Here is a 20,871-nt window from a genome sequence, read left to right as displayed (position 1 = left end):
CTGTTTACTCTGAGAAATAGTGTTATAGCTCCTTGATAGTTCTGTCTTCACTGCAGCATTATACTAAGAACTGCATTTTCAGTATTTTAATCAAGTTTTTAAGTTTGCCTTATTTAATGCTCACGAAGTTAAATATTAGTAGAAAGAATAAATAAATAGAAAGTTCTGCTTTAAATAGAGAAGTTGTGCAAATGCAATGAATAGAAGAGTGTACTTTAAAGAATAGTTTCCCTACCACCCACAGAGTAGACATGGTTATACAAAACAAGCTTTTTTTGTGACTCAAAAAAAAAAATCTGCTTTTCTTAAAAAAAAAAAAAAAAAAAGAATAATTTCCCTAAGTCCTTTTTTACAGGAATAACTGTGTTGGTTTTTGTAAATAAAAATGATGTTTGAGGCCAGCATACACTTTGACTGTTTCTCCTCTGTGGTGCTGGGCTTCCACTGGTCATCTTTCCTGGTGAACAGAGGCACACATTTGTGTAACAGTTGTTCCCTGTGCCAAGTTAACTGAATCATAAGGGACCAAATTAGTAACCAGGATTTTGCTCATAGCATGCTTGAACCAATAAATGTATATGAATCCATGTGGGAACACCGAATTAGCTGTAGGAATCCAATTAACAGTACAGAAGAGAGAAGTCTTGTATTGCTCCCTTTTACTTTTTGCTCATTTCATATCTTGTTCACAAGTTTGTGTTTCCACTAAGAACTCATATTATAGTATCACAGTTTTAAAAATACTCATTAATACTGTAAGACATATAAAACTTAAAATTTTGCTAGTACCTAGGGTATAAAGTTCTAAGGAGAATATTTTATTACTGATAATTACTATATTATGTTGTCTACGACTCTGAAAATAGGTCACCTGTTTCTTACTTGGTAAGAGTCAGTGCAGAGCATGATTGGAATAACTGCTTAAAGAATATAAATTTCGAGAAGTCTCAAAAAAGAAACAATCCTTTTAAATGTGTAATTATTGTTGCTAGGCAGACTGTTTTCCTAAAATGCCATTTACCTATTCAAAGTCTAGAGCCAACAAAATACCACTTATGTGTAATAGATTAATTTTACACTTAAAGATTTTAATGATTACTAAGAAAATTAGAACTGAAAATTAACTTACTAAAACATAGTTACATGTGTTTGCTTTATTATAATTCAAGGAACTCTATTACTACAGAAAATAACAAAATATCACAAAATCTAAAATATGTCTTAATACCTCTCATATCTAGTTAGAATAGAGGTTAATTGTATTCCTACTATTATTAGGCAGAACTCTCGGAAATAGCATGTAATTATACAGTGCTGTTACCGCTTTTCATTTTTTAATAATTTATATGCATTCAGCACAGCAAGTCACTGCTTGCTTTTAATCTGTAAATGGCTTTTGAATATCAGTAATACTTTAAAAATAGTCATTTGTGTGAGATTATTCCTTAGTTGAGCAACTTTTAGCTTAATTTTTTAAGTGACAAGATCCTCTTACCTCTGGCAGTTTAGCTATGGGAAATAAATAATATTAGGTATGCATTAAGTGCTTAAGCCAATCCATAACTAAGATTGAGCAGAAATTAGACATATTCCTCTTTTGATCTTAGCCTATCCAAGTCGAAAGCATTTGACCGACTTTAAGACGCTAGATTGGGTAATGCTGAGTAGGAATAAGAAAAACAATGTATGAGAATTATTTGAGTTTCATTTATGACTAATTTAAGAACCATGTGTTCTTGTTCTTCATATGATTATATTTTAAATCCCAACAATCTGTTCCTATAGGATACAGCCTAACTGAAAGCAGTTTTGTGTAACAAATACTCTGGTAAGATTTTTCTTGGTCTCCCAAGCATCCCTCTGCAGTGTTTTCTGAGCACATTAATGCCTTGTGAAAAAAAAATGAAGAGAATATGAAAACTGGTTTATTTTTATCCTGCCGTGGGTGTTGCGTTTCTTTTTTTTCCCCCAATAGAGACAGATGTCACTGTGCTTTCTAAAAGACAGAAATGCCCAACTGATAAATGTAGGATTTATTACATGACTGTATTTATAATGTTGAAGTGAGATTTTATTGGTGTACAAGCTAAGGGAAATATCTTTTACCAAGGTACTGAATTTGCAGTGCAAAATTTTAATATTTTAATGGACTTTACAATACTGAGAATTAGAGCAGTTTTCCACATCCACAGGTTTGTTTGTTTGTTTGTTTGTTTGTTTGTTTGTTTTCTGTGTGAACAAAGGTACTGATCTGGAGAAGGAGAAGCTGTTATATAAATAAATAAAACTTTAAAAGCACCTGGTACTCACAGACAAGCAGTTCTCTTATAAAGTTCCATCATGGAGACAGGAGTAGTTTCCAGCCTCCTTTCCAATGACCTTGGGTATTTGTTTTAACCTTTTTGTTCTCATCAGACTTTCTGCTTCATTATCATTGTTGCCCTTATAATTACGTTAACCCCATTTCATCTGCATAAAAATGTTTACATGTAGAGATTCTCATTTGTTCTTGGGTTGCCCATGGACACAGTGTCCTACTAAGGACACCAAAGATTTTGAGTTTTTACTGACATACTCCTGATGCTGTTTTAAAAAAAAACATTTTTAGATTTGTTAATAATGGCTTAGATGTGCTCTGTTTTTATTGAAAGTTTAATTTTTTTTTTAATTTTACTTTTCGGGGGGGGGCGTAATTAGGTTACTTATTTATTTTAATGGAGGTACGAGGGATTGAACCCACGACCTCGTGCATGCTAAGCACATACTCTACTACTGAGCTACACCCTCCTCCTGAATGTTTAATTTTTAATAGTTTTATTAAGTGACTAAAGTAACAGGAAGTGTGGAAAATAAAAAGGAGGGAAGACTCCATAAGCCCAGGGCCCTAATATCCATTTTACATTTACTTTCAATGTTTTTTTTTACATAATTGTAATATACTTCCTAATTTTTTACATAACCAGATCTTATAGGCATTTTTAATATTGTTGCCAAATCTAGAGAACAAGTAAAGTTTCTTTTTTTCAACCACAATAAAATATAACATAGTTTAGGAAGTTGAATGATTTTACAAGGCTTAGGTCCCATTTCTTCTCACCCCTCATTTCTATTCCCCAAAGGCAACCACCTTCTCTTTCAGCTGTTTCATCAGTCATTTACCTTAAGATTTCCAAATAGTGTGTTTTTATTGCTGCATATTGTTTTATATATTATCTATTAATATTGTATCTACCACCATCACCATAATTCTGCCTATGTAGTTGGTCAAATGGTTGTTCAGTGTTAATATTATCACTCTGGGTGTAATCACAGGCCATATATATATTTAATTAAATTTCCTTTTATGAATGGACTTTATTTTCCCTGAAGTTAACTATTGCTGTATTTCTTTTTTTTATTTTAATTGAAGCATAGTTGATCTACAACATTGTGTTAGTTTTGGTGTGTACAGCATGCTGTATTTCTTGTTTTGTGTCTGCTATTAATTCATCTCCAATCTCTTCTACAAAGGTGAAAAATCTAAAATCTCCCAGTTTTTCAAACATATCAGGTAATCTGTCCATTTGATTTTTTTAAATTCTTGCTGGAGCTTTCCACCTTTGTGTTCCAGTCTGAACTGCCTGCTTTCTGGTCTGTCATCCTGGGGTTTTCCTTCACCATCATCTTGGGAGTTTCATTGATCTCTCTGGAGTTGGATCCCCTGCTTTCTGCCTTTAGTAACTTCTCTCTTGGCTAATTTCCCTGGTATGGTGAAGTGCACCTTTCAGTAGTTTAGTGAGAAAGAGCCCATGGGAGATACATTTTTTGATGCTCTGCCTGTCTGCAAGTTTCATCATTCTCCCCTAATACTTGATTGCTAATTTGGTCTCATGTAAAATCTGAAGTCCTTACTGCATTGTCCTCTAGCTTCAGATGTTACTGTTGAGAATAAGATCTAGTTTAATACTATCTTAGTTTCTGATCCTCTGTGCCTGATCTCTTTTTCTGTCCGAAAGTGTTTAAGATCCCTGATGTTGTGAAATGGCACAAGGACATGCCTGGTGTCAGCCTTCTTTTCTTCAGAGTTGGACATGTGTCAGCCCTTGTAATCTATGGACTTATTTCCTTCAAATTCTGGGGGATTTTCTTGCATTATTTTCTTTCTTTTCATTTTCTTTCCTCCATTGTCTCTTTCTCTCTCTCTCTCTCTTTTTTTTTTTTTTTTTTTTTGAATTACATGTTATTTTTATATTGGCCCTCCAGGCCTAATACTCTTAATTTTCTTTCTTTTTTTTCTCCCATCCCATTTTCTGTCTCTGTCTTTCATCTCCACTTTTTGGGAGATTTCTTCTTATCTTTCAACCATTATAGTATACTTTTTAATTCTTCTATCATATTTGTAATTTCCATAAGCTCCTTTTCATTCTCTGAATGCTCCACTTGTATAGCATCTTCTTGTTTCATGGATGTAGGCTTATTCATTTTAGTTTTTTTTGAAGGGTTTCTTTTCCCCCTTGCATTGTCTCTGCTTCTTCTAAGTACCTTATAATTTTTGTTTATTTTATTCTTTTTCAAGTTATTGTTTTTCTTTGTGCAATCTTCAGTTGGTGTTCGTCGTCAAGTGTGAGGCACAAAGAACTCATTGGAGCTATTTCTGGGAAGGTCAGGTTTGGAGTTTCCTTAGATATGAGGTTGATGATCATTACTCAGGTATTTCGTTAGAGTCCCTGTTTGATCAGTGTCTGTAATTCTTTAGGCTGCATAGTTTCCCCAAGAGGTATCTCCAGTCTTTAGCCTGGAGTGCAGTAAGCCTGACTGCAGGTATTCTTAGAGCTGAGTGGGGGAGGTAACTGAGATTTTCCACTTCTTGTAACGTGTAGGCTTTTACTCACTTCACCTGTTTTTATTAATATCCTTCATCCTTCCCAGCTCTGCCTGGTGTTCTCAAGTCTAAGGTCCCTCTGGTTCACTCAGAAACAGCCGAGCTAGTCTGCTGTGTTGGGGAGAGGTAGTAACCTAACTACAGGGTTGGGTGTGGGATCTGGGAATTCTTAAATGCAGGCTTTTAATTAATTCTCCCGATTCAACCCCACTTGCACTCCCGTCTTTCAGGGGCAACATGCTTTTCATTCTTGACTTTTCCGGCACTCTTTAGAGCAAAATGGCTGGCTTTTTGGCTTTTCTCCTCTCTCCCCAGCGCCCCCACCTTCAGTGCCAGATACACAGCTTTCAGCTTTCACTGGTCGCGGCAGTCTACTTTGTAGCTTCTAAAATGTTTTGAACTCAGCTCTGCTGTTGTCCCCTCTCCAGTTCGTTTTGTCTTTGCTGTTGTTTTTAATCTCCGTACTCTCATTTCGGTGAGATTTCAGGAGGGATTGAGGGTAAATTGTTGTGTTTATTTTGTCTTGTTCAAGCAGAATTCTGCATAATCTTTACTCTTTTCATTCTTAATGATCGTGTATTTCGTCTATTTATCGTACTTTATTCATTTACCTATATTTTTTTTGACATGTAAACAACTTCCAATTTATTGCTGTTACAATCTTGCAAAAACATCTTTCATACCAATAGTTTTTCATGTTAGATTATTTTCTTAGAGTAAGAATAAGGTGGACGTGTTTAAACACCCTTGTTTTCTAAAAAAGACTGTACCAATTTTTGTGTGCCAGCAGGGCTTGTGATTATCCAGTTTACTATATTTATCGTATCATTGCTAGTCTCACCATATAAAAGTCTCTTGACAGGCTAAAAGGAAAGGCACCTTCTTTTATACTGATTAATTTTTAAGCATCCTTCAACAGAATTGAAGGAAGTGTATTTTAAAAGCAATATAGTCTCCCTTGTTTAAATTTTTATTCTGAGCATTTATCACTTTTGTAATTTTTAAAAAGCAAATAGAAGTAATACATATTCATTATTTTTAATTGGAAAACAAATAACAATATAAAGAGGAAAATTAATTGCTAATAATGTCACTACCCAGAGGTAACATTGTGATAATTTTGTGTGTGTGTGTGTGTGTGTGTGTGTGAGGGAGAGAGAGTATGTGCACACAGAAATATATCTGTGTAACAGATGTAGACACACATTAAAAAAATTAGAATCATACCTTGCGCATATGTGCATATATATGATTTAGTGTCTGATTTTTTCATTTATCATTATTTTGCAAACATTTTCTCTTGTTATTAATTATAATTCTGAAACATGCCTTAATTGTTGTCCAGTTCACTGTATGGGTCCGCCAGGGAAACATTCTTTAACACTGGTTATCGCAGCACATACTGCTGTGAAATTGTAACCAACAATTTATGTAAGAAGACTCTGAAAGTATGAACTCTTTTTAAAAGTAAGAAAAATTTTAAAGCTCTTCCTATCCTTTTTTGGTATACTCTGCCCTAAATCCTTATCTGAAGATTTAACTTACTAATAATTCTTGTTCTCCCATTTTTCCCTGACTAGTATATATTATTAATTCTGTCTATCATGATAAAGTTCTGTGGGTTTAGTCATGCATATGACATCTGGTTTTTTGTTTTTTTTTAATTAATGTCAATCTTGTGCTCTTTATGAGTTCTTTTTGGGAGATTTAGACTCTATGAAGTTTTTATTTTTTATGAATGTTACCTTACTCTAGGGGAAATAGTCCTACTAAAGTGCTGTCAATATCGATGTGACTAGAACTTCACTCAGATGTGTTTCTTACATATATTGGAAGAACTTAGGGAAATTTGTTATATTTAGTATAAATCAAAGACAGAACCCAGTATTCTCAACACACATGTGCATATGTGTGTGTATGTACTTCAAAAAAAACTTTCATGAATAAATTTTCATTATTCAAAATGCAAAATAATATAAAAATGTTATTATATATTGGGAAATCTGAGTCCTGTCTCATCCTTGTCCACTCCCTTCATCTCCTCTTAGCCATATATAATTACTTTTTTTTTAGTATTCTTCAGTATTTCTTTATGTGAATACAAGCAAAAAATGAATATATATTTTTATTTTTCCCTCTTTCTTGCTCAAAATACAGTATACGATATACAATACTCTTGTTATTTTCTCTTAGTTATCTTGGAGAGCTTTCTATAAGTGATAATAGACAACTTCCTCATTCTCTATTTTTTTTTTAAATAGCTTCTTATTATCCAGTTGTGTAAGTAAATGGTTTATTTAACCATTCCTGTGTAGGCAAACACTTGGCTAACCAATGAATTTTTTTAACGTACGTGTTTTAAACTCCTTCAGGTGGATATGGACAAGAGTGGTGAAATGCGACTTATAGAACTGGATGAATCCTTCAAAAGTGAACATACTGTTTTTGTAACACCACCTGAGATCCCCCATCTACCCAGTGGTGAAGAACCCCCTTTACAGTACAGGTATTCAAGGGCAGAATGTTTGAGATTGAGAGAGAGAAGCAATCCATCATCTGTGACGTAGCTTTCTAAGGACTGTGGTATTTTCAAAAGTCCATACTTTACAGATCCCTAATTTTTAGGTGGTAAGCAAGCTTATCCCACATCCATTATTAAGTTTTGAGGTATAAAAAGAAAAAATATATAATTTTGCATCATATAAGCTTGGGAAGCTCTCTGTATCTTCAGTAGTACATATTCTCATAAACGTTGATTAAATTCAGTTGGGAGCCCCACCCCACCAAAATGCAGTACTTTTTATTACAGAATTTTTGTTTCTCACCAAGGTTGGTTTTTTCAGTTTCAGCCCCTCCCACAACACTTGCTAATTAATGTAACCTTGGTTTACAAAAGGTTTAAATCTAATTTAGAGTTGATATTTGTAGCCTTGCTTTGGATGATACAATTCTTTAGGCAATTAATTTTTCCATGAGTTTTAAAGTCAAGGAAATTTAAAACTATTGAAATTGGTCATTGTTAATTTAGGAGATGTGGTTAGACATGGTGCCAAGTGCTTGGTAGATAGACTTGAGTGATACATTGTTCCTGCTTTCAAGTCTAGTGGGAAAGAGAGAAAAGCTCTGAGAATAGTGATAGGGTTATGATAGAGAGAGATTTATTATATATCTATCTGGTTAGATAGATACTATATACACACACACATATATATATACAGATATATATTATGTATGACATTTGTTATAACTAGAGGTCAGTTCTAGTATACCATTAAAACGGCATTTTCTTTCTAGATTTTAAATGGTTTTTAAAATTCTCCATTAATTATTTAAAGATTCTAAAGCCATTTCACATCTGTTACTCATTAAGTTACAGTTTATTTTCATTGAAAAGGATTTTCCAGGACATCCTAATTTATAACTTGAATTAAATTCTTCCTTTTACAGATGAAAAGGTCATGTAACAGATGTTTGTGAATTTTGATTAATTCATAAGCCACTTGATTCCTGCCCTTTTTATCTGTTAGTGATGTTGCTCATATCAATTTTTAAAAGTCTGCCTTTTCTCAAAGATATTTAATATATTTCTCTCTTTCTTTCTAAACAAGATCTCATTTCTTTGATCTCTTTTGTACATTTTACTTCTAAGATGACTTATATTTCACTAATACAGTTTTGTTTTTCTTTTTGTGGTTTGATTTTAACATTTTAATTTAAAATTTACCTTTAGATGTAGTCCATTAGTAAGAAAATTAGTTAGGTTAAAAAGTCTCATGTTTCAAAGACTCTATATTGAGCATAGTGAGTGCCCTTAATAAGAGATGAGTCATAATACTTACACTGTCTGTAAAATAATAGGCAGTCAGTTTCCAAAAGATACACAGAATGGTCATATTACCACACCATGTATATACAGTGAGTTTGTTTAAGGGACATAGTTTTCCTGAGCTTCTTTGCTATTTTGTTCCTATTTTATTCAGTCATTACCAATATTTTCTAAATCATCTAAATTTGCCTATAATCATGTAGAATAGGTTTGGTCCATCTTTTATTATAGTTTTCTTCTTAATTAAAACTATTTATACGCCTTTGAAGAATATTATAGAGGAAGTGTACTGCTCAGAGGCTGCTTCTGTTCTTTTCAGCATGTGTTTTTCCCAGCTTCTGTTACCTTTTAAATGCCCAAAACACCCTGCTCTAGTACCCAAATTAGGCCCACCCCTTCCCAGAGTCACCCCAGTCTCATCTTTTCTCCCTCAGTTTTCTTTCTCATAAATGAAGCCCTGAATCTCATTAACTAACCTGATAAATCCATTCATGATAATGTGAGAGCTTGTCCTGGTTGACTTACGCTGTTTGCATCTTTTTAAGAGGAAAGTTCTGCAGTAATACTTTAATCCAAAGTCGTGTTTGAAAGGTATTGATTTGGTAGGCCTTTTGTCAGCTGTCCTATTGCCTGATGTTTGCTGTGTATTTACCGAATACTAACGTACAAAGTTTGCATGAGTTACTTTGGAGTTTGAAGCCAAGTTCAACAAAACTTTAATGTGCTTTACTTTTTTTCCTCCAAAATATATATTTGAATCCATATTTGGCTGTTACCTTTTTAATTATTATAATAAGAAAAGCAGTATCAGCGTGCATGTTGGTTGGGTATATGCCATAGTCTGATGGAGAAAGATTGGTACAGCAAGTTAAGAAGTTAAAATAAGTTAAGATGTTGTTGGTCGTAATTTTTTTAGACTGTAGTCAGTATGATCATCTGTGTGTGCTTGAGTTTGGTTTTGTTTTTTTTTCTTTTCAAAAACAGCTATAATGGATTTCCAGTTCTTAGGAACAATTTATTTGAGAGACCTGAAGGATTTCTACAAACACGAAAGAGCAAATTGCCTTCAAAATCAAGTAGCCCTAGCAGCCCTTCTCCCATGTTCAGAAGAACCAAACAGGTGCTTTGATGATTCTGTATTCTTGTAAGCAAGTCCTAGAACAAAAATAAATACGTCACTCATTCTCCCTTAATGTACTTGACTCCTCCCTTTGTCACTGTTAGATCATGCTCCCTGGAACGTTCTGAAGATAACTTAGAGTAATCTCAGAAAATTAACTCATTCCCTTGTCCTAGAACTCTATTTTACATATTATATAATATAAATCCAAGCAGAGGCTTGAATATATATTAATTATGGACATACTTTGTTACGGAAACACTATAAAAGCATGTGAATTGTACTTTTTCTGGGTTCAGTTTAAATAAGGATGCTTAAGTGTGAACTTTTATTATTAAGATCCTCTCCTTTTTTTCCCTAGGAAATTAAATCAGCCCATAAAATTGCCAAGAGGTATTCTTCCATTCCTCAGATGTGGTCTCGGTGTCTGCTGCGTCACTGTTACGGACTGTGGTTTATCTGTCTCCCAGCTTACGTGAAAGTATGTCATTCAAAAGTCAGGGCCCTGAAAACAGCCTACGACGTGCTTAAAAAGATGCAGTCAAAGAAGATGGATCCACCCGATGAGGTAACCGTTATTCTTTAAAATGCTTTGTTTTTGCCCAGATTTATGCACACAGATGCGTTCTGTACACGTTTGAACTTCCTGTGTTCCAGGTGTGCTACCGCATCCTCATGCAGCTCTGTGGACAGTACGACCAGCCCGTGCTTGCAGTTCGAGTGCTTTTTGAAATGCAGAAAGCCGGCATTGACCCCAATGCCATTACTTATGGTTATTATAATAAGGTAATTCCTTTGATCTAATGGAGAAAGATTATAACTTCTGTGATTTTTACAGCCTTACTTTAATAGCAGAAATAATTGATGCGGGAATTATTTGGCGTTTATTTGAGAGTATCTAAAATAAACTTTGTAAATCAGGTAAGGTTTTTTTTTTGTTCTATTTTGTGTTATACAATCTACTCATTGACCTACTGACTGTTGACTCTAAAGCCAATGTGTGTTCATGTGTAAAAATTACTTTACTAATTCGTTTATTTTGTTGCATGAATAGGCTGTTTTGGAAAGCACCTGGCCTTCGAGGAGTCGTAGTGGCTATTTCCTTTGGACAAAAGTGAGAAATGTTGTTTTAGGAGTAGCACAGTTCAAAAGAGCTTTAAAGAAACATGCACATTTGTCCCAAACAACCCTCTCAGGTAATTAAAGGTCTTAAGGGATGTATACCTTGTAGTCTCTCTTTAAAATTAATTGACTGGTTGCACTTTCCATTTTTTAGAAATTTTAATTGGTTTCAAAATATTGAATGTTTTCTAGTTTTTATTGCCATTAAGCAAATTCTACTATTAGAGTATTCTTCCCATTTAAAAAATACCAGATTTCACTTTTTTTCTTGTAACTGTTGAAGTGTCAACCTTTGGTGGTCGTGTTTTAATATTTGTTAATAATTCACAATAAGTTTCTTTATTATAGTTGTGTTTTGTTAATTATGCGACACTTTTCACATTCACTGTTAGTAGATTATTAGCTTAAGCAACAAACTAATGTTTTTTTTTTGGTATCTCGCTGAGTAGTAAAATGCTGTCACATTGTGTTCTTAAGCAGATGGCAGTGACCTGGATGCTGTTAGTCATGGCAGCATGGATAGTGGTCATGGGACACACACTGTGGAGCAGGCACCTTTTAATACAGGTTTAATCAAAGTGTATGCTTCTGATGATAGATCTAGTACAGGTTTGTGTGTGCTTATGTATACATTTATTGCAATACATTTTAAAAACTAGGTTTGCTAGCCTGTCTTTTTTATATTTTAATTGTCAATGATATATTTAACTGTCACCTTTTAATTTTATATATTAGTCATTTGATTTAATACTGTTTTTAATAACTGCAATTTTATTCATTCTTTATTTGAATAGAAATAAAAGTTTATTTAGGTGTTTAATTCATGATAATCCAATTAACTCTGGATAGCACATAGGTCTCTTTATCATATTTTCTTAGGATAAGTTCTTCTTTACATTATGAAAATGTTATTAGAGGGTTTTTTTTTAACGTTATTAAGAGTTTCAAAAAAAAGAAACTCAGATCCATGATCTGTTAATAGTATCGTATCAAGATCAATTTCCAGGATTTAACAGTGTACATGTTTCATGTGGATGTTATCATTGGAGGAAGCTGGGTAAAGGGGTACACAGGAACTCTGCACTGTATTATTTTTGTGGCTCTTCTGAGTCTTAAACTATATTAAAAAGTTATAATAAAAAATTTTAAATATATATAAAATTTGTAGCATTCTAGCATTGAAGATGGCATTAATTTTAATAAAAATATAAGATTTGTACATAAGCTTTTTCTAAATATTATTAAAACTAACACACCTAAAAGTAAATTCCTTGAATAATTCTGTCCTTTTCATTATTACATTATAAAAATTAGACATGACATTTGAATATAAGAGCGACCTCTTAATGGACAGAAACTTTAAATTTAAAATTCCAAGCATTAATAATAAAATATGGAGGCTTCTATCTCTGCAAGTGTTAACATTATTTTGGTCTGTCTGCTTTTATGCCTACTTTTAAAAGTAATAAATACAAGCTATGTGTGTTGAAATGTAATCTTCATAGCTTTTCCTTGGCTGGTTTTATTTCTCGTTCATGCAGTGAGTTTAATCAGAGTTACAGTAGTCATCTTCAGGCATTAGCTCATAAAAATGAAGAAATCCATTTTTCATTTTTAGCTGTGGCCTTTAAAAAGACTATCTTAAAGCAGTGCAGAACCTAGTAAAAGCATGAATTTTATCAAGATTATCTTCACATTTTTACTTTGTAATTTCTTTGGAAGTAGAGCTGAAAGTTTGATTAGAAAAAATACAAACTCAAAATTGTAACAAAGACATGAAAGTAAATACCTAATGATGCTTAATACAGTTTCTTTAAATAGTTCTTTACATTTTTAAAAAACCATTTTATATGTAGTCTCTCATGTAGTTATAACAACTTTGTGTATTATAAATCTGGGAACTTGAGATTGAAACAAAAAGGTTAAGTGGTTTACTTAAAGTCATGTCTTCTAAGACAGAGAACTAGGATTCAAAACTTTGTGTTTTATTTTTTAATTTATTTTAATGGAGGTACTGGGGATTGAACCCAGGACCTCATGCATGCTAAGCATGTGCTCTCTCGCTGAGCTACACCCTCCCCCACCTCAAAACCTTATGTTTTGATGCTAATCTAGTGAAAATAATTTGCTGAAAATTACAGAGATTCTCTTTAATGGAATAATACATTAGAAATTTTCTTATATCAACACAATTTCTGCTTTTCTTAACAATAACTGTAACACTATATTTTTTCCTATTCCCATGTACTTGTACTCATGTGCAATTCAGTAATTATTCAGTTGAATTTTTAGAAAAACTACCTATCAGTAAATTTAAATAAACCCATTTTTGGTGAGATTATTTGGACATTTGGTTCCAATGATCTGTGTGTGAATATTCTGTTATGAATTCCCTACACATTTTTTCCATTGCTCAGTTGGGTCCCACATTTCCCCCTAGAAAGATCATGGACTTGTATAAAGAGTGTTTGATTTGTCTGTGTCTTTTGGAACCCAGATGGTAGTATGAACATACGTAGTTACTTTTGACTATGCTGTGGAACCAAAAATAAATTATTTTATGATCATCCCTTTCTTAAATTAATAGAGATGGGAAGGAGCTAACAAAATAATGCCTTCAATTGAAAGTTATCCAGAAAATTTTGTAAAAGTAAATCTAAAGACCAATGTGTTGCTCCTAATTCTGATTCTTCTCATTAAAGACGTTGATGATAAACAGCATAGGTTGTTGTTTTTTTTTCCAGGTGGCCAGTCTGATCTTGGATATAATTCATTATCTAAGGACGAAGTTAGAAGAGGGGATACATCTGCTGAGGACATTCAAGAAGAAAAAGATAAGAAAGGGAGTGATTCTAGTTCTTGTAGGTATTATTTAATATTAGTATTTAATAATAGTAATAATTTTATTTCTCACTTTTCCATTATAACTCCTCTTTCCTCCCATCACAAGCCCTCTTCACCACCTATTTTTATTCCAGCATACAAATACTTCGTGTGTGAAGTGTGTAGTCTCAGTGGCACAACACTCTCCACTCCATTCTTGTAGTAGAAATATGTGTTTCTTCAAACAGTGGCTCTTTCTGAGGCTTATCAATATTTTTATTTAATGCTTTTGTTAATGGTCTGTGACATATTTTCCTGCCTACCTCCTCCTATCGAAAGCAGTGTTCCACAGCCAAAGAGGAAATATAAACTGTGTGCGTGGTCTTCACACTTGACCAGTGCTTAGTAATTTTATACACATCTTGAGGACTCAAATAAGTGGAATCACTTACTTTTTTTTTTTCCAAACTTAAAAAAAAAAACGTTTATTTTCAATCTTAATTATAGGCATCATTTGCCCCTTTTTGCTGCTCCTGATACTGCTTAGCTCACACACCATCATGCTTTCATGGTGCCTCGGAACAGTTTTGCTCCCTGTGGTCTCAGAATTTTTAACCTATACTCAGCACTTTCTCCAGACTGGTATTTCAAAAAATCAGAATCCAGTCTTTTCAGTTTTTGCTTCATGAACGCCAATCTTCATTCCCCGCACCCTGCCGACAACTTCAGAACATGTAAGACATGCTTTGTTTTGCAACGTACATTAGACACTTTTGGGAATCACTTACTTGTGATTGACAAATAGATACGGAGGTGTTAAGTATTTTCTTACCACCTATTTTCAGGTGAAAATATTTAGGACTAAAAGCTACCTCTCTTTATGGCTCGTCTGGTGTATATATCTTAACAATTGCATTTTCATCCTTACAGTGTCAGAGAGTGAGAGTGCAAAAGGCAGTGCTGACTGCCTTCCGAAGCTCAATTACCAGCGTTCTGCCAGTATAGTTCGCCTCACTGGTACAAGTAACAGTGCTGATAAACTATCAGGAGAAAACACGGGTAAGTGGAATAGTAGAGCTCTGTTGTGTAGCATAACTTGCATCTGTATTTCTAGTGAATATTTATTTTTTTAATATCTTAATTCTCCAGGGTTATTTTAAAAATATATTTGTGTAGCCTCTCATGGTATAGCTTAGTAGCTTAAATTCTGTAGTTTATAATATACTTTATTCAAGCTTTTATTATAACAAAATAAAGGTACAAATCTACAAGCTACAAACTGTCCTTTGAGCCTGGACTGTTGGGACTTTTTGGAAGGAGGAAGTGGGAGCGAGTGGGATGGACAGTCTAAGGGTACATACACCCGCCAGTGTTGCAGTGAAGCATAGAGTTCCGTAGTCTTCCTATTGTTTCTGTTTTTTTCAGAGGCAAAAGGATAGTCCTTCAGATGGTTTGGGTAACAATACCTAATGTTTTTTCTTTTCAAAGCGCTTTTTATATATAATTTTATATTTGTTATTACAGCAATGCTTATACTAGTGAGGGGATATTAGCACTGTATTAAAGATGACAAAACTAAGGCGTAATCAGAGTATTGGTAGGTCACGTAAATTATCAGCTAGTTAATGGAAACGTCAATTAGGATCTGAGTTAATACTTGGTTTCACAAATTTTTCATCAGACCGTTTTGGCGGGGCTAAATGGTCTTAAGATTCAGAGTTTCTAGTGTAAATACTCTGATTATATAATTACATTATTTTGCCTTTGTATTAGCCCAATTCTGCATTTAAACATGTTATAATCTAAACAAATATTGAAGGACTTGTGCTGTTAAGGCTGAAATATCTCTGTAAACGACCCCGCTGTTACGATGTTTGTCTTTCCTCCGCATAGTTAGATGTGCCTCTAGCTAGGGGGTAGGCAAACTGTGGTCCAAGGGCCAACCTGGTCCTGCATCCTGTTTTTTGTAAGCTAAGAGTGGTTTCTACATTTTTAAATGGTTGGGGGGAAATCAAAAGAAGAATACTGTTTTGTGACACATGAAAATTATATGGATTAAACTTCAGTGTTCACAAACAGGCCGATGGGCACACAGCCACGCTCACTCACCTGCGTGTTGTCTGTGGTCGCCTTTGCCCTGCGTCGGCAGGGCTGAGTCGTTGGCACAGAGACTGGCCTGCAAAGACTGAAATATTTATTATCTGGTTCTTGACAGAAAAAGTTTGCAGATCCCTGCTCTAGCTATCAAAAAAAGTCGAATGATCTATAACTATCTTACTTTGCATTTCTTTGTTAGATAATTGTTATAACCTAAACATGAAAGAGTTTTCCGGTGGTATCATGTAATTGCTTCACAGCCATTTAGTCCTTCCTAATCATTGTCTAACTATAACCCTTACTAACTTGCCTTTGGACATCTTTGCTTTCTTGTTCTTTCATTACTACCCATTCATGCTTCCCTTTCTCTTAAGACCTGCTTTTATGAACTTTCTGTTTTAACATAATTGTTAACTATCCCTTGATTCTAACGTTTTTTCGGAGTAATCAGCATCTGACTCATCCTCTGGCTTTTGATCGTCTTCTGTGCTTAGACAAGTCAATTTTTAAAAGCCTATAGTAGGTTCCCTAGGTGTGAACTAGAGTTGTTACTTTATCCTTAAGGTTTTTGGCTTGAAACCTTTTCCATCTGTTGAGTACTGTGGGCGTATCCTTACTACCAAAGACTGTGTGTGGGATTTACAGAAATACGTATCTATACCTTTTTTCTTATACACTAATGCATGCTAGGATTCAAGCACTTTTAAAATTCCTTTATGTGTATTTTTTATCTATATCTGTATATATATAAAACTGACAGCTTCCAAAGATGTGGGAGTGGAATAACCAAAGAGATGTTTTAATGTTTGGTTGGATATTGAAATAAAATCAGCACGCTATAGTTACTTCATGATCATCTCGGGGATTTTAACATTTTTAATAAATGTAAATTGAATTACTGAGAGTACAATCACAAGAAAACTACTCTGAAATGAAACATCTCTGAAATATGAAAACATACTCTGAAATTTGGTTTTTTTGTAATGGAGATATTGGGGATTGAACTCAGGACCTCGTGCGTGCTAAGCCCACACTTTACCACTGAGCTGTATCTCCCTCTGAAAATGTTTTACTGAGCCTAACTCTGCTTTTAGTAAGTTTTAACTTTTTAGCTTTAGCTACTGTATTCAGCTGTAGTAAGTCATAATGTACTATATTGTATTCTGGGTTGACCCAGTGGCGACAGTTGTTTCCCAGAAGACAGTATTCATTCAGTGATTATTTTTTGAGTTCCTACTGTATGCTACCATATGCCTGGTGCTACTGGGGATATAATAAGAGACCAAAAATAAACATGGTCCCTTCCTTCATAGAGAGACAAACGGGGGGGATAGAAATAACATTAATCAAATAACCAAGTAAATGTCAAAATACCCTGATATTAAATACTGTCAAGGACTATAAGTTACTAGGAAAACATAATAGACTATCCTGGGTCTGGGGGGGACATGGGTCAGGAAAGACTTCCTTGGGAATATGGTTTTTGAGCTTAGATCCAAAGGGTGAGTAGAAAATGAAGGAAGACAGGGGTTCCAATGGAGGAATTGAAAAGAAGCATTCTGAGCAGCGGGAAGCAGTGTGTAAAGGCTGTGTAGTAGGAAGGGATTACAGCATGTACACAGGTCTGAAAAAGGGCCTGTATATCAGCTAGGAATTCTTTCAGCTTTAAGGCTCAGAAAATATGATTTAATAGTGGCTTAAACAAGTTGAGGGTTTATTTTCTCAAGAAATTCCAAGGAATACAGTTGCTTAGGATGTTGTTCAGGGGCTTTGCCTAGTTCTCTGGACCTAACCATGGTTATCATATAGCCACTGGCAGCTTCACACACCACCTTTCTGTGCAAGGCAGAAAGAATGGGGAAGGGGAGTACCAGCCCCATCTTTCTCCTTTAGCAGGAAAGCAGAAATTTCTCCAGAAACCCTCAAAAACTACCACTTTAACATCACTGGCCAGAATTACATCACACAGCATCCAGCCTGGTCTGGCAGAATTTAGCATGAATATAAACTTAGACTCAGACAAACTTTTCTGTAAATGGCCAGATAGTAAGTACATACAGTCCCTATTGCCTATTCTTTGTGCGTGTGTTTTTTTACAACTCTTAAAAATGTAAAAAGCATTTGAGACTGTATAAAGACAGTCCACAGGCCCAACTTGGCTCAGAAGTGTAGTTTGCCAAACCCTGATTTAATTGAATAACCAGCTTTATTTGTCTTCAGGACAGCATACTTCTGACTTTGCAAAGGACCCCTTGCACATCTATTTAAATGCAATCCCAGAGTTTTATCTTTGGGTTATGAGATTCTTCCAAGCCTTTGATAACATTTAACCTATCAAGCAGAAAGTTTCCCAGAAGATCAGAAGAAAGTGTATTCTTGGTTTCTTACATCCTTAATGATAAGCTGATACGGAAGAAAAGAAAACGCTTTACCTCTCTGCTGTACTGTTTTCCTTGTTAATGCTATATGCTTACTTATTATTAAACTAATAACAATCATTAGTTTGCAGGCTTTTATGGTCTCTATTAAACCCTTTTATCTCCTATCCTGTTCTGTTATCTGAATGCATCATATGGCAGAAAAAGAAAGTACATTTTTAGTAATTGCCAGGTTATAAAGAGCTAATTCTGCTGGCTAAAGCAGGGAAAAAGAATAGCTGACAATATCATACCCAGACTAATGTTTTAGAAGATTCCCATGTAACTAGGGTAATTAAAGTGATCAGAAATCTAGATGTCTGCTTTCAGCCTTGTCACCTAAACAATTTGGTGTAAAAAGCAGTGAACAGTGTTCTGAACAGAAAGTGGTCATTCACGTTTGACTGTTACAAACTTGAATCAAAATGTAAAGCAAAGGTGAAATTATTTAGCCACATCTATAGTCATAAAGATTTGGAGTTTTTTAAAAAATAATATTTATTTATTAATAAAGCTAATATAGCTGTCTTTTATTTGGTTTGGTTTAGTGTTTGGGGTTTTGCTTTTCATTTTTCAGGCGGAAGACTCAGAATCTTAAGGTCCTCTAGCATAGCTGCAGTTGTGTAACCACCATTATTTTAATCAGTTCAGTAGAATTGACATCAAGTCATCATCATTATTATTATTAAACATGCCAAGGGTAAATATTAGTCTTAATTTATAAGTATTAAAAAGCAGTGCATCCTTATGTCTAGGAGCACACCCTCTATAGTTAGTCAAATCTGAGTCTGAATCCCATTTCTCCTGCTTAGGACTGTGTAGCTTTGGGCTGGGTGATTAATCTCTCCAAGCATCAGTCTGTCTCCCCCCGTAGGATGTTGGAATGTCTGTGGCAGATAATGTAAGTGAAGTACAGTGTAGTACCCGGGAACCAGCAGGCACCTGCTGAGTGCTTGCTGCTATCATTTTCGTTGCTAATATCTTAAATATTTAAGACAACTTATATTTGCACATTACATTTTTCATGGCGAAAACAACTTTTCTTGTTTTTCAGAAAGCACACCTGAGCCGCTCTTAATATCCTCTTTTGAGGATACAAATGAAACAGGAAATATTCAAAGTAGACGCTTCAGGAAAAGACATAAAAGCGACAATGAGCCTAATTTGCAGCAGCAACTGTCCTGGGGAAATAGGAACCGCAATCTTAGTGGAGGAGTACTGATGGGACTTATGCTCAATAGAATTAACCAGGAAGCACACCCGGGAGAGATGGTTGGAAAATTAGGAGCCGATGCAAAAATTCTTTCAAATGTTATCTCGAAAAGCACAAGGCCAAACAGTCTTGATATTGGAAAGCCATCTTTAAGATCAAAAAGAGACAGTCTAGAAAAGGAATCTAGTGATGATGATACACCTTTTCATGGTTCTAACTGCCTGGCAGATAAAGTGGATTCCCCTGTTATTTTTGACTTAGAAGACTTAGACGGTGAGACAGACGGATCTAAAGTGGGATACGTTGCTACACAAAATCCCAAGAGGGGTCAACGCTTGAACAGCAGCTTTTCGGTAAAACCTTTTGAAAAAACTGATGTTGCTACAGGATTTGATCCCCTCTCTCTCTTGGTTGCTGAGACTGAACAGCAGCAAAAGGAGGAGGAGGAAGAGGAGGAAGAGGATAGCAAAGGCGTTTCAACACCATCTGCTCGGCGGGATTTGGCTGAAGAAATTGTCATGTATATGAACAACATGAGCAGTCCTTTGACAAGCCGGACACCAAGCATTGATTTACAACGGGCATGTGATGATAAAGTAACCACTAAGAAAAGTCCAACATTGGTCAAGGCATGCCGAAGATCCAGCCTGCCTCCTGATTCCCCGAGGCCAGCGAGACTTACCAAATCTAAAAGCTATTCAAAAAACGAGGACAGACCGAGGGACAGACTCTGGTCTTCTCCGGCCTTCTCACCTAACTGCCCATTTAGGGAAGACTCTCAAGATGCACTAACCCATTCATCACCTTCATTTAATTTAGATACACTGCTCGTACCTAAACTAGATGTTCTGAGAAACAGTATGTTCACTGCTGGAAAAGGGGTTGCAGAGAAAGCAAGCAAATGGTATTCAAGATTCACCATGTATACCACATCATCTAAGGTGAGTTTTATTAGTAGTTCCTACTTTTCTTTTTACCCTCCTCCACCTCCAGTAGTCCCTTCCTTGCAAAGATGTCTGCTTTTACTATTCTCCTTAAATACAGCTTTACAGAAAGACGCGTGGAATGTGTAAGATTTGTAAGTATCAGAATCTGAACTTGAATAAGAACTTCAAAAGGAAAGGAATTCGTTATGTTTGTAGTTCAGTTTTGAAAGAAAGCGATTTGTAGCTGGAGTAAAAATCAGTGTCATATGAAAATACTTACTGAGCTTCGTTATTGCCTTCAAACATTACCAGCCAGACGTAGGATTTTTCTTCCTGGGTAGGATGGAGTAGCTTGTGATACACCTGCATAACTTCCAAAGCAAAAAGCTAGATGAAGTATAGAAAGTATCTGTTTAAAGTCATCAGAGAACTGTTAAAACAACTAGAAAGTAGAGGACTAAGATTC

General features: G+C 34.9%; 1 protein-coding gene across 11 annotated transcripts in view; it reads left to right on the top strand.

Annotated features, from left to right (window-relative positions):
• DENND4A (DENN domain containing 4A) overlaps positions 1-20,871 on the top strand; it is a 118,954-nt gene that overhangs the window by 77,439 nt on the left and 20,644 nt on the right. For 9 of the 11 annotated variants that reach the window (XR_010380809.1, XM_064485477.1, XM_031452871.2 and 6 more), the window contains 9 exons: positions 7,234-7,367; positions 9,672-9,807; positions 10,169-10,375; positions 10,465-10,593; positions 10,862-11,003; positions 11,407-11,538; positions 13,674-13,790; positions 14,683-14,811; positions 19,321-20,420. Coding sequence is in view for 10 of the 11 variants with exons in the window: in XM_064485477.1 (XP_064341547.1) it covers positions 7,234-7,367; positions 9,672-9,807; positions 10,169-10,375; positions 10,465-10,593; positions 10,862-11,003; positions 11,407-11,538; positions 13,674-13,790; positions 14,683-14,811; positions 19,321-20,420 (2,226 nt within the window). In the remaining variant the exon portion in view is untranslated. The remainder of the gene's footprint in view (positions 1-7,233; positions 7,368-9,671; positions 9,808-10,168; positions 10,376-10,464; positions 10,594-10,861; positions 11,004-11,406; positions 11,539-13,673; positions 13,791-14,682; positions 14,812-19,320; positions 20,421-20,871) is intronic. The other 2 variants (XM_031452874.2, XM_031452875.2) reach the window with 2 other exon arrangements.

The sequence above is a fragment of the Camelus dromedarius genome, chromosome 5 (assembly GCF_036321535.1).
Source record: "Camelus dromedarius isolate mCamDro1 chromosome 5, mCamDro1.pat, whole genome shotgun sequence".
Classification (NCBI taxonomy): domain Eukaryota; kingdom Metazoa; phylum Chordata; class Mammalia; order Artiodactyla; family Camelidae; genus Camelus; species Camelus dromedarius.
This window is presented reverse-complemented; position numbering and strand designations above follow the sequence as displayed.